The sequence below is a fragment of the Hakea prostrata genome, chromosome 2 (assembly GCF_041222555.1).
Source record: "Hakea prostrata isolate BN-2017 chromosome 2, UWA_Hpros_2, whole genome shotgun sequence".
Taxonomy (NCBI): Eukaryota; Viridiplantae; Streptophyta; class Magnoliopsida; order Proteales; family Proteaceae; genus Hakea; species Hakea prostrata.
Genome location: NC_142601.1, coordinates 69690368 through 69705025, shown reverse-complemented (window position 1 = coordinate 69705025; position 14658 = coordinate 69690368). Strand labels below are relative to the sequence as shown.

Sequence of the window (14658 nt, the reverse complement as noted above, 5' to 3'; positions counted from 1 at the left end):
AGAGACAGAGGACTCAATTTTCTTTAGTATTTGCTTTAACTAATGATTTTAGGGTGCAACTTAGCCCCAACGTCTTATTCTCCTCATTAAGCCAGCCATCGCTTTCCTGAAGTCGCTTTCCTTTCCAGGCTCCAATGCCCTCCATCTCATATAGATGAGCATGGTTGCCCATGGTCTGTGATCATCAGTGAATAACAAATACTTTGCACTTTGCGTAGCTCTCTTGGTGCTTCTTCCATAACACAGATCCATTCCCAGAAACACTCTCCAGAGAGAACCAAGGGTGGTTGTTGAAGATGTTGGAGGGGGCATAAATCTATAATTATTTCGGTTAGAAAAAACTCCCTTCCATTTTGTGCTAGTCTCTCCAGTGCAGAGCTTTAGGGAAGAAGAAAAAGATAGTTTAGAGAGCAAGAGAGAGAAAAATCCTTGTTTCCATCCTTAGCTAGCTACACTACAGACTACAGAACCTGTTGGTCTCCTCCACCGGGTAAGTATTCAAGCTAAACCGTGCAAAGTACCAAAGCTGTGCCGTTTTTCCTCTCTTGGATGGATTACTTCTCTTATTGCATCAAACCCAATTCATGTCTGAACTGGATAAGAGTAAATTAGTGATAAAAAGCCTAACAGAGATCATTTAATATTTTTGGTGCTCTTCTTTTTGCTTGTTTCAGCTTCACCACGGATTTCCCAAATCAAGCAACGGAGGACTCTCCCACAAAGAAAATGGGAAGGGGAAAGATCGAGATCAAGCGTATTGAGAACACTACCAACCGGCAGGTCACCTTCTGCAAGCGCCGCAATGGTTTGCTCAAGAAGGCCTACGAATTGTCCGTCCTCTGCGATGCTGAGGTAGCCCTCATCGTCTTCTCCAGCCGTGGCCGCCTCTATGAATATGCCAACAACAGGTTTATTTACTGTTCTCTCTCTCTCTCTCTCTCTCTCTTCTCTTCTCTTCTATTCTACAGATGCTTTTCTCACTCAAATCCTTTGAGGTAGTGAAGAATTTCGATTTAACTTCTTTTCTCTTCTGGGTTCTCTGTTTTGGAGATCAAGCATTGATTTGGAAAGCACTATTGATGCTTTTATGTACAGAACGAGTTCCTGCAATAGATATGAAAGGGTTATTACGCGAATAACAACTTGATTCTTCTGTGCACAGCTGAGAGGCGTAAAAATCTTAGTTTTTCTTCTCTCTAGCTAACAAAGATTCACTTGTCTTTCTTTCTTCCCTTTTGTTTTTTTTCCAGTATTAGCTTCTTCTTTTTTCTTTTATGCTTACTGTTGTGTTTTTTCGTCTGGGTTGCTAAATAGATCTGTTATAATTAGATAGAAATAGTATTTTTATGGGCATGTAGTTGAACCAGCAGCAACAGCAAGCATGGCTAGGAAGGGATTGCAAGTCCTTGTATCTCTCCATTGTTCTCTTCTTTGCCATTTCTTCTCTTTTTCTATCTTTATTCCACCTGCACCTGCTTCTCTCTCTCTCTCAACCATCTTTGCATAAGGAAGCATGGTACAGAAAACCTGTCACGTTCTTATTAGCCCAGCCTCAGTCTCTTTGACACTTCCTTAATAAAACGTCATTTCAGTTAAAAACCTCAATAAACAAACAAATATATACTGCCTTCCAAGAAAAAGTGTTATTTTTCTAATCACAAATGGGTGATAGAAATAGGGTTTCTCTTAAGACAGCTTGCTAAAGCTTCCCTCCGCCAATCAAAACCAGATGAGCATCATCTTATTCTCTGTCTCGCTCGTCCCTTCTTAGATCATGGGTTTGAAGCTTTGAATTAGGTTTTTGATTTTTTTTCTTGCATCTTCTGTCTGTTTCCATAATTAAGATTCTTCGGTCACGTCACTCGATTTTTCAGTTCTTCTGACTGGAGGCATCACGATTCCCATACTGGGTCTTTTTCCTATTTGTTTTCAGAACTGAAATTCGATTCCCTCTTTAAAATTTTCTTTCTTGGGTTAGCTCTACTTAGATCTCCTTACCCTAATAGTCCCTCTCTCTCTCGCTGAAAGTTTACGAATCTCTGAAGCTGCCGACCCCAAAACAACATATAACCTCAGCGAGAGAAGGTGTACATGGGTTTTCACTTATCATTTCTGTAAAGCCGTGAACTCACTCGCAGTCCATGTTAGAGTCTTCAGGAACTTCATTCAGGGAAAGCGTAAATGTTTTTACCCTAATCTTCTTTTCTTTCCCGTTAAAGGTTAACCCTAATCTTCGCTGAAGATATATAATAAAGAAGAAGCAGAGAGAGAGATATGAAAACTGAAAAGTAGGGCTTGCAGGTTGTGAGGATCAGGATCGACACGGTACGAAGACACGCAGCCAATGGGAATGCTTGGCTTTTTCTTGCATGGGGAGTAAGCAAAGCACAGCATTGGCTGCTGATCGGTCTACTGTGATATTTACAGTGTTGCAGAGATACGGAAGAAACACAAACAGGTACCCATTTAAAGCCTAAAATAAAATAAAGAGATCAAACACTACTTCAAAAACCGAGACACAGAAGAGCAGCACAAGAATGGGGTTTTGGTTTTTTCGAGGTGGGGTAATAGAGGGTTACGATGACCTTTACCCATCGTGTAAATGGTGTAATGGGTTGATCTTTCTACACGTTGCTGAGATTTAGAAGGGAAGATCGCACATCCAATCATATTGAGAGATCTTCTGCCAGCGTGGCAGACACAACCAATCACTACTCGAGGAAATTAAGGTAACATTTTTCTAGGAAAGCGGGTTTTTTTCCTCTTTGCAATTATCTTACTATTATTTTATAGCAGTCACACTGAAACTGATATCTCTGACCTTTATTTTCTTTCTGGCTCTTTCAGCCACTTATCTTGGTTCACCGTTTTAGCCTAAAGTCAGTAGTGCTCAATCTATTTTAATTAAGATCATATAATCATCATCATATTAAATAAAATAAAATTATAATATATTGGCATGGATTATGAAATTGTCACCATTAATTTTTGCACACTGAACTTGTGTTCTAAGTGCATGGCTTTTTCTTTCAGATCAAATCTTCCCAGATCAAATTATAACATGTCAACGACCTTTGTTGACTTAAATGGTCACAGGACTTTTTTTAGTTTGGATTGATGACTCCTAACCTGCAGATAAAGGAGAAAAGGTTGAAAGCAACCTTGAGGCATAGAAAGCAACAAGGGTCACTTTTCACACTTTTTCATTTATTTGTTTTGTATGAATAACTGATTTGCTGAAAGCAACCTAAAGGCACGAAGTACACTGTGGGAAATGTAAAAACCCCGTGTGAAGGAAGAAAAAAGAATGTACCTTAGGCAAAACAGGAAGCAAGATAGATTTTTGGAAGGTGGACCCAGGTAGACAGTCTCTTCAACCCCTCTTTGGCTTAGACATCTGCCAACCCAGTTGGCAGATTTAGGTTTTCAATGAAATAGTGCATTGGTAATCTTAGAGGCATTATGGGAGAGGAGTCATTGCAGTTAGCTCTGGTATGTTTTCTCTTTTCTAGAAAATTAAGAAGATTATTATAGAAAGAATTAATAAAGTAAAGAATGATCATATTAGAGCTGAGATAGGAATAGTTGCAATCTATTATACGATTGTTCAAGGTAGTATGGTACTATTTAGCGGAGATCTTGAGATACTTAAAAACGATGATCGATTTTGAAAGATCTAGAAGAATTAAAAGAACGCCTTAAATAATCTCAGAAGTTATAGCAAGGAAAGACATACACGACTTAGGCCTTGTACCCCATTTGGCTTCGAATAGCGCAGCTTGGACTGCAAGAATCCATTTAGCTGATACCATTTAATTGGGATGAGGCTATGTTGTTGCTATACTGGTAATTTGTTATGTTTTCTGTCTTGGCATTGGAGATTATCATTTCTTTTGATTTCAATTCAGACTATTCAGTAGATTAGTTTTACAACTTCTAATCCTTTGAAAGAAAAAAAAACACTACTTAGTGGATAAATTCATGTCTCTGACTTCACAATTGAGCTAGTCTTGATCCGTAAAGTCTTTACAGCTTACCATTAGTGTCCTTTACTCTTATATTAAAATTGGTGAACTCACCTAAGTAGAACTCTAGTTTATCTTGCATACAAGTATAGCTCCATCGTGTTGCTTGGAAAGACCATCATTGATGAAGATTTAGAAGGGGTTCATTTGTTAGTAACAATTTGACTTAGAAGGTCATTAACTGCCATGTCTCATGCACCACACTTCAAATTCTTACATTATTGTGCGCAAATGAAAGTGAGGTTAATTATTTATTTTTTTGTCACGTTTAATATGATGTATTTTTTCGGCATTGGTTCAGTGCAAAAATACTCTTTAAATGTAATAATTAAAAAATGAATGAACATAGATGATGCTTAAGTACTTGTTTATTTATTGGCTAATTTTTCCCAGCATTGTTCTTAGTCACTCTTATAAGAACATTATCAACTTGTGTTTGGTTTTTTATTTTTGATTGATATCTTTTCAAGTCCTTATTCTTGATTGATCCTAAGGGTATCAAACCCTACAGTCAAACATACCAAGCTGAGACTTAAATTTTCTTAATACAGACTCTTTTTTATATATTTTTTATTACTACAGTTTGAAAATTATTGATAAGTAGATTCCCTAAATCAGATCTGGAGTGCTCTCTGTGGTTTGTGATATTGGCATTTTTCATGTGACTGTTGCCACTAGCTCTTACATTGCAAAGTATGCAGGAAAGTAATAATTAGAGATTGCTCCTGTAACGTCACATTTCTCAAAATCACAATTTTTGAGAACACACTGTGGAAGTCTGAACTGAGGAGAAGTAGATTCTCCTAAGACAACCATGGAGCTAAGTGAAATTATCCTTGATATTATCCAACTGGAATATTCAGAAACTATCATCAATAAATTTTCATCAAATGAAGAATTTAAAATGTAAAAATAGTGAGAAATTGGATTGACTAATGAGCATCTCTATCGTGTCAGCAGGTAGCTTCGTTAGTCCAATCTTCATGAACTATACTTCGACACTATGTCAAAGAAGTTTAGCAATTCTATAAAACTGACTGATATTTTTAATATGCTTGGATTATAAACCTGAAGAAACCCTAATATGAGCATTTGGAGAGCCCCTTAACACCATTTAATCCGTAAGTGCAGAAAAAATTATAAGCAATCAGTGAACTAAGCTATGAAACTCTCAACTAGTTGATTAAAACTTGACTTACCACCAACAAGATTGAGATTGGGTTCTCCTGTAAAACCTCAGTTTTTGGTTTTTTTTCTGATGATGGTTTATGTTATGTCACACAATCCTGTATAGCTTCAAGTGCCAACCTCAGAAGAAATGGCTTAATTAGTAAGGTAGCAATTAGCAATTCGGTATTTCTTTAAATGTTTTTCACTGTTTTAGTAACTTGTCTTGTGAGTTGAATTTTCTGTGCATTTGATAAGAGTAAAGTGCTGGTTAACATTATAAATGAAATTCAATGTTTTAGATATATCTTCACAAGATGGGATTAGAATGATTCACATCTAAATAGTCCATTTGACTCTAGTATCAAGACTCTTTTAAACAATAATCAAGGATAGACCAAAACCAGCTCTCATTATGTGTCTCTTCAAGTCTCATGGTGGGTAAGGGTTCTTCAATCCTCGGTACATGATGATGTGGTAATTCAACCTCTAAAGATTGTCTTTGATGTAAACTACTTCGACTCCACTTTCAAGAGGTACTCTTTCTTGAATACTGCAAGAATCTTAGTTTGTTGGAGCCCTCATGGGCTTAGATTCTAAGTATTTTTTTGGTAAAAGCTCTTTTAATAGTATTAGACAATAACTGGAAAAACTTACAACCTATAATAGATTCATGGATGCTTATTGTAAATGGAGATATTGAAGCTTTAGGTGTTATTTCTTTTGTAGGTCTATACAAGATAATTGGTTTCCATGCATTTATTAGTTGCAATTTTTGAATGAGAATTTCTAAGTGCAAGATCTTTTGAACCTTGAAGATTTCATCATTGAAACTTAAGAGTATTTTCATTTCATTCTTGAAGAGAAAGAGTTTTCTTTTATTCTTGAAATTTCATGAGTTTCCCTCTGCACTTGTAGAGTTGTAGTATTGGAGTTTTCTTACATCCTAGAAAAATTGCAAGTCCATTGGTGTTGTAAATGCATCCTAGAAGAGTTGATTTATCTTCCCCATATATCCATTCAATTGGAGCTTTTTTTTCTAATTGGTAATCTAGAAAAAATCTCATCCACCCTTGAGGAGTTGGAGATTTCCATCATCTTTGAATCTTAGAAGAGCCACAAGGCCATTAATGTAGCAAACACGTCCTAGAAGAGTTGATTTCCAGCCAATATCTATGATTCTTTTCAATTTTGAAGTATCTCATATTCCTTTTTATCTCATCAGGTCCCGTCTCATAAGTCTAGTTGGTTTCTCTTCCACCCTTTTGTTTTACTCCTCTCACTTTTTTTCTTACACCTAGTTGGGCGTAAATCAGTGTACTGATCCAAGTATCTTATGACCTACATTACTTGGTGAAACGTATAGCTCCTTAAACTCCTTGAAAATAGACAAAAATGAATCCAAGCTAAGTGAACTATAGGAAAAATCTTTGGGCTTGTTTGGTTACATGAATCCAGAGATTTGAAAACTCTGGATTCACAAATGAGAGATTTATACCCGTTTGGTTGTGTCAATCCCTGGATTCATGAAATCTATGGATTCACCTTTTTACACTAAAAACGTGAATCTGTAGATTTATGGATATGATGTGATAAAAGTGTTAAACATTTGAACCATGACTCCATAGATGTTTTTATGGATGAATCTATAGATTTCATTCCAAAGATTCAGGCTAACCAAACAGTTAATTTATGAACCATGACTCCATAAATTTGAAATCTATAGATTTGAAAATAGATTTGAAGTCTCTTGATTTTTGAAATCTCCAGACTCAAGTAACCAAACATGCCCTTCTATTTAAGTAATAACAAGGAGGCACAAAAGAAGTGCACTAGTCAATGCTCACTATTGAATGCTTGGCCATAATGCTTGGCCATGAGTTCAATTCTTAGAAACAAACTTCTCTAGGAAAAAGGTAAGGCTGCATATCTTTGCCCCTCCATAGAGCCTGTCAAAACTGTGAGAATCTTTGTGCATTAACTATTTTTATTTTTTTTATTTTGAAACAAAAAGGAAAACACTCATGGCTTATGAAGGTGAATTCCTTGAAGCTGAATATTAAAATGCTCTTTCCCCCACCTAACAACTAAAATACCAACAACTCTGAAGGCTTTTAGAAGTCAAGGCTTTAACTTATCTTCTGTAATTTCAAGAAATGGTTACTTCCTTTTTTTGACTCCCCTTCTATGATCCCTCTAACAAACTGGCAATTTAACAAGGTGGGAGTTGATCATATTAAATCTAGTCAATTTAATTCATTAAGTCGATATATTATAATAGTTTTTAGTAGAAAATTTGTTAATTAAAAATGATGGCAACAGTTTCTTTTATTAGTTCATAGGTTTCTTTTTAGTGATAAGAGAAAGTTAATAATTGCTTTATTTGCATAAAAAGAACTTGGGGGCAAAACTTTATTTGCAAATGAGATAATTACATCTCTGTAGCCTCTGATGGGGATGAATTATCTTATTATCTGAAGGTCATTAGAAATACATTATGATGTGATACGGTTAGCCTCTAAAATATGCTTTTGGTTGTATATTTTCTTCATTTGTTTGAAATACTGTTTTTTCTTTACACAAATCAATATTACCTTTTGATTTACCATCCCTAGGATATTGAATGCTTCATTCTATTTCTAGCATTAAATAATGATCTGGCACCGTGGCTTCCAAATCTTTCATTGGAAACAAAAGGGTTCCAACTTACAACTATGTTGTACAAGCAGGGAAAACGTTCTCCCACTGAATAAGTACATGCATATATGCCAAAATGTCACTTTACATAGTCCTCTCTGATGGAAATTATAGCAGAACATTAGGGCCCAAAACCTGCGGCATTTTGTAGTTTTCTGTTATGGGGAAAATCTGTAGGTGTAGGGGAAATGAGTATAAACCTGCTAAAGTGGACATCATCATAAGATGCAAGTACAGCATCAAATCTAAATAAAAAATTTCTTCTTTTTTCAGGGTGAATTTTTTAAATCCAATTTATCCAATGAAAAAAAATTGACTTGTATTCACAGTTGAACTGTACATGGTGGATTTATGTGCTTTTTTTTTTCTTTTTTTTTTTGTGATGGAAAATTTAATTTCATATCTATGAAATATTTTGATAATGATAATTTTTTGCAAGATGCTTCTTGCATACTGTTGGGAATAGATCATGTTCTCCTTGACCGAGTCAGGTTCAAAGAATCATTGTACAATGAGCTAAAAGTCCTTGATCTTCTCTTTGAATCACAAAGTATGGGCTGGAAAGTGTTATATCATCTCTAATTGAAATGCTAAACACGAGGTTTAATGTTGATATAGCGCTGTTTAGGAATTAGTTTTTGTTAATATAGTTCACTAACTTGGCCCTCCAATCACTGTATAGTGATTAGTATTGGGAGTGATATGATTGACTATTAAGGGACCTATGTAGCGAAGTCTAATTTAAAAGAAATACGGTCTCTCCAAAAAAAAAATTGAGCCTATCCATTAACATATTGAGCCTTCTTGATTCTCTTTGTGTCCCCCCTCTTCTTGATTCTCTTTGTGTCCCCCCCCCCCCCCCCCTCCAAAAAAAGAAAAAAAAGAAGAAGAGTATACAAGGCTGAAGGCATCATCCCTTTTGAACATCCATTTGTTTGCCCCCTTTTCCGTTACACGTTTAAAAGTTCAACATTCTCTTGAGTTGGACTGGTATCAGTTTTTAAGTGCTGCAAATTTTGTTTATATGTTATGATGGATGCAGTGTCAAAACAACAATTGAAAGGTACAAAAAGGCTTGTGCAGCTTCCTCCAACTCTGGTTCTTCTTCGGAAGCTGATGCTCAGGTAAGACTAATTCTTCTAGACTTCAAGGAAATCATTGCAATAAGCATATGAGACTGTCACAGTTTTTACACTTTTGGGTAAAAAATATCTAACAATATTTACATTAATAAGAAGAAAAATGTGTTTCCAACATTTGTGTGCTTGCATAGTCAAAAGACTTGATCCTGAGAAACTTAAATATTACAACATTAAAGTAAACGTGCATTTTAAATCAAAATGATGAGGGTGGCTTGGCCCCTTTGTGTAACAGTAAATTTGTTGCATTGTGATCAACTGGTCTTGAGTCTAGACTGTGTCTTTGTGAAAAGGAAAGTTGAAGGCTGATATATTATAGCCTTCCCAGAATGATATTTGATTTGACAGCTTGTTTTGTAATAGAACCTGAGGTTTCTCTCTAAAGATCACCACTTAACCACAGTTAAGTGGTACACTCCCTTGTACAGCGGAGGGGTTTCTCTAACATCATGGAATATGTGAGGCTGAACACTCACAATCCAATAGGAATGTTTTAAATGGGACAAATTTGCATTGGTTTCATGTCAAATGGAGACGTTTTTTTTTTTTCTTTTTTCTTTTAATTTTCCCCTGATGATTGACCTGTAAGGCTCACTGCGAGAATTGGTGTGTTCATCCAAATCCTAGAGCGGGAGACTTCGTAGTTTAAAAGAACCCCTCAAGCAGTGAACGCTGATCCCCACTTTAAATACATTGACATTCTCTCTTCTCTTTATTTTTCTAATGCATACATCTGATATTACTATGTATCAATGTTTTCTCCACACTACCTTCAGTTCTACCAGCAAGAAGCCTCCAAACTACGCCAACAAATAGTATATTTACAGAACAATCAAAGGTAATTTCTTTGTCTATTGAGTTGTCTATACTCTGATGCTTGAGAGGCCAGATGTCTCGTTAACAATCTTATTTAATTTCAGGCAACTGATGGGAGAAGCTCTCAGCTCTATGAATGTCAAGGAGCTCAGGCAGCTGGAGAACAGACTTGAAAAAGGCATTAACAGAATCCGATCAAAGAAGGTACTTTGTGATAACTATATGGAGATTTTAGATCTTATTGTTAGAAGCCCTTTTTTTTTTTTCTTTTTCTTTTTCTTCTTAGTCATGTATCTTAACTTCCTTGTTTGAAATCTACCAGAACGAGCTGTTGTTTGCAGAAATCGAGTACATGCAGAAAAGGGTAAACTTCTCCTATTTCGGATACTTGAATCCATGCTTGATTCTCCTTAAAGTGAATAAAAATATGTGGACTCCATTACCCAATGGATTTAGGTTCCCTTGACATCCCTTTCAACAGCTCAAAGTATCTACTAAATCATCCCTCACAGTATTTAGATTTCCTTTCTTTAACACTCAAAATTTTAAAATATAAGTTGTTAATCATGTATTTATGCAGGAGATTGACTTGCAAAACGATAACATGTATCTTCGAGCTAAGGTCACTATTATTTCTTCCGTTAAAGCTAGATCATACTGATATCATGCAAATGTCTTTTATGTTTGTAAGTGTAACATAAGAAGAGCTTTTTGAATCTTCAGATATCTGAGAACGAGAGAGCTCAGCAAATGGGTGTGATGCCAACATCTGAATACGAAAGCGTGCCTCCCCAACTGGCATTTGATAACAGGAACTTCCTCCAAGTAAACCTAATGCAGCCCAACCACCATTACTCCCGTCAGGAGCCAACTACTCTTCAGCTAGGGTAACATTCTTGACCAACTTCTTGATCGATCTTTCTTTTATAAATTAGCTTTCCTTGTGAACTCGTTTAAGAGAGTAAAAAAGATGATATCCAATATTCAGAACCAACCCCCAAAAACAATGTTATTTAGTTAAAGCAGTGTATCTAATTATACTTATACAGCAGGCACGATGTGGTTTTCTTCATTTGTTTTGCATTTTTTCAGATTTGCAAATCAAGTGAGTTCCATCTAATACACATATACAGACATGAAACACAATCATTGTTTAATCAAAGCTTTGGACAGACAATTCTAGATCCCAAGATCGGATCTTGGATTCCATCACTTTTGATGTGGGCTCCGAAGTCTCTATTAGACTTTGTGTCTCCTCTGCAAGGAATCATCAAGTGTCTTCTTGAAAATTTAGATCTTAGTCTAATGCATGGATCTTCTCTTTGATCTGGGCTGTGCATCTTTCCTTGTAGTTTGAGCTTTTACTTGCATTTTGTTCCACATTTCAGTCGGAATATCCAATAAGAGTGTTAATTACTATCACATCAAGTAAAAGATGTCAAGATGCTTAGACCCAAATTCTGCTAAAATAAAACCATGTTGCTGTAAGTCCTTAGACAAAAAAATATGAGTACTTGTTAACTTAAGTATCTCTGATTATTCTTGTTTGTTTCTGTTCTGTATGCAGTTGAAATACTTGAAGACAAATATTTCTGATGCTGGGTCCTTTGTTCCTTTCTTTCTTTCTTTCATGTTAGAAGAACTAGTGAAGCAAAGGTATCTGAGAATGCTAAGAACCAGGTGACACAAATGGAGGTTCTAGCACTTTCTATGTAGTTAGTAGCCATAAGACTCATAATCCTGTAATGTTAGAGAAGGATTTATTTTGAACTTACCGTATTTGTTGTACCAAGTACTCCCCAATACCTTGGAGACTTTAATTTCTTGCTCTGCTATTATCTCCCTTTTTCATAAGCTTATAATTGCTGTAACTGCTGCTGTAACGGGTAAGCATTTGCCATGTCATCTTCCTTACTTGGGTTAAACAGTAGGTTCTGTCATAAGTTACCTCTAATGATCTAGGTGAATTATTAACGTCTTCTGTACCTTTCTAATTCATATGTTGTAATTTCAAATGGATCAGATAAGCTTTTGAAACTCTGAGGGTTCAGGTGCTTACTGCTTGTTTAGGCAAGCTTCCAGTGATAGAACTGATGATTTATAGAACCTTAAAAGCTCCATTTCCCCAAACCATCTAGTCTTACGTATATTCCTTAAATTGGCGCAAAACTAGAATGTGATCCCTATTACCCCATATATTACCGCGAAGAAAGGAGAGGAATCAGGTCTTCAACTTCAATTGATGGAAAAGAAAGATGTAGGTCTTGATCTTTGGCAGAAAACTAGCTAGAAGAAGGGCACCTATAAAAGAGAAGGGATGGTTAAGATCTGGATTGATCAGTTTTGATTCAGTTTCCAATTGGTTCGGTTGTTGTCATCTGCCTGGCAGACCAGCACCGGACGATTTGGATAGAACCACAGTCCTAGAGCCGACTGATTCATCAAATCTTGAGCACCCAAAACTGAAACTATTTAAGGGTAGGGTCTTAAAAAGAAAAACCTGTCTGGTTTTTCTGGATCAGTCAGGGTTTCTTGATGTCGGCTAGTTTTACACTAGATATTTTCCTTGTCTTTGCTTCTTTTGCTGTCATTAAGATCCATAAAATATTACCCAAAAGTCAATACTTATGAAAATAAAACATCACTGAACATACATATATATCTGCTGCATATATAGTACAGATCCTATCTTTGTAAATTCAAACGCATCACACCTAACTGGGGAGATCTGATCTGAAGACGAAATTTATTTCTATACGCTAACACTACACATCTTTGTAGTTTTCACAGCTTAGCTAGGCCTTGGATGTCAATCGGATGTGCATCGATGGGAAATTCAGCTTTGTAATACCTCCTTCCAGTGATCAAATTAACAGCTTCTGTTGGATGGAAAGCATCAAAGAAGCTATACTGAGTCCTATTTTTGCATGGCTTCTGAAGAGGCATGCATGCATATTGAGAATTGTCTCGCGCCTTTTGACAGCATGATGTGTCTATGACCTTAAACCCTATAATCAGCAAAACCAAAATATAATTAATTATCCATTAAAATTAAATGAATTTAGTCTGTTTTTCTATTTCTGTGGTAACATACCATAAAATGAAGAGTTCTGCCAAACATCATGAAGGATATTGTATGCGTTCAAGTAGGTAAATCTTGCTGCCGGTAGATCCTTGTTAAGTCTGTCGACAAGGACTTTAACCCTGTCATTGAAAAGCTGGGTTGCATTGTTTAGTTTCTGCACACATTTCCAACCACTGCTACGCTTACATTGATTAATCACAAATGGAGAGTACCCTACAGGACCAACTCCCACTACAGCTACCTTCCTGGCTCCATAACTGTACAACGTCTGTTATATCCAAAAAAAAAGAACACTGAGAACCCCATTTATTGAATTATGAGTTCATTATATTCAAACAGAGCAAGAGCTGTTATTCCTGAGTTCTGACCTTTAGTTGCCCTGAGAACTTCTGGACAAGAGTGTCAGCGAATTGTTCAGGTGTGTATTGACTACTGACTCGAGGATTTAAGTAACCAAGGTAATCGTTACTACCCATTCCGACCGAGTAGAGACACCGGCCGAGGTGACCAGCTGCCGCATCGTAATTCCCAAGTAAGCCTACCACTTGTAAAACCGTGTTCAGGTGATTATCCAATTGTCTATCAAAACCATTCACAGCACCCTGTGTAATCAAGAAGCTACAAATTAATATGAAAAATGGTACGAAATTACTAACTTTGAACGTAAAAAGTAGGGATTTTTGTAGGTGGTAGTTAATCAGAAAAATTGAAAGGTAATTACAAATTCCTGCCCCGTATCTTCCCTTATTCCAGAAGCTGATGAGCCATAGTTCACTCCTCTCACTAGTTCTGGGCCTCTTGTGTTTGCGTAGGGTGGAATAAAGTCTTCGAAACCCAACAGTTGAGCTGCAGCAGCCCGGATGAATTACAGAAATTAATTCATGGCTACAGTAATTGGTCATGTTGAGTATGAATGATTGTGATGACAAGGATAAAATCTGGTTTAACTTACAAACAACATCAGCTACTGTTCTTCCATTAGTAAACCTTCCTGTTGGTCCTCCGGGAAAATCAACCCCATATGGAAGGGTGATTGCCTTTGCCACCGTAGGGAGGAGCATGTTGTTTCCATTGTCAACCAGAGAATCACCAAAGATGAAATAACAAGGAACTTGAGGTTCAGCTTGGACCCTTAAAACCCATGATGTCAAATTTGATAATAAAAGAAACACAGACAATACCCATATGGTTATGGTCACAGGAGCCATGAACTTTGAAAATGGAAACAGACCAGTTGCTGGAATGGGAAGAGAGAATTGTGCGAAAATAAACTAAGTGGCTGTGGAATTATAAAGGAAGAACAATGTACACTAAAGTCAAGGAGAACGAAGAGATTCTCTCATCATTCATACTTTGAAGGTAAGAAGTTAACTTTTACTTAAAGAACAGCTAGTTAAGAGGTTTTTAAACATGATCAGACATGCTCCTTAATTTGCTACTACCATATATTGACCAGGAGAACTACTTATTAATGCCTATTAATGCAACTCAACTGCGGCATTAATAAGTATGAGATCAAACATTATCAGATCATGGTCCTCGGCTACCAACTCTATTGACTATAAGAACTACTAATTAATGCCACTCAATTAATTCGATACTAAAAGAAACACAGACAATACATCAATACCTATACGGTTATGGTCACAGGAGCCATGAACGTAAAAATAGAAACAAGATTAGTTGCTGGAACTGGAAGAGGGAATTGTGAGCGAAAATACACAAAGTG

General features: G+C 36.3%; 2 protein-coding genes across 2 annotated transcripts; one reads left to right on the top strand and one right to left on the bottom strand.

The window, feature by feature from the left end:
• The first annotated feature begins 687 nt into the window (after positions 1-687).
• Positions 688-10735, top strand: LOC149026134 (agamous-like MADS-box protein MADS1). Its single transcript, XM_089143251.1, has 7 exons — positions 688-908; positions 8932-9013; positions 9805-9866; positions 9949-10048; positions 10167-10208; positions 10425-10466; positions 10568-10735. Exons 1-7 carry the CDS (start codon positions 727-729, stop codon positions 10733-10735), a joined length of 678 nt encoding a protein of 225 aa, XP_088999377.1. The 5' UTR covers positions 688-726.
• A 1734-nt stretch (positions 10736-12469) lies between these two features.
• LOC149026133 (GDSL esterase/lipase At5g45670-like) lies at positions 12470-14180 on the bottom strand. Its single transcript, XM_089146389.1, has 5 exons — positions 13882-14180; positions 13651-13775; positions 13298-13531; positions 12939-13197; positions 12470-12852 (listed from the first exon to the last, which is right to left on the bottom strand). The coding sequence occupies exons 1-5, from the start codon at positions 14135-14137 to the stop codon at positions 12629-12631; spliced, it is 1098 nt and encodes a 365-aa protein (XP_089002515.1). The 5' UTR covers positions 14138-14180; the 3' UTR covers positions 12470-12628.
• Between the last annotated feature and the right edge of the window lie 478 nt (positions 14181-14658).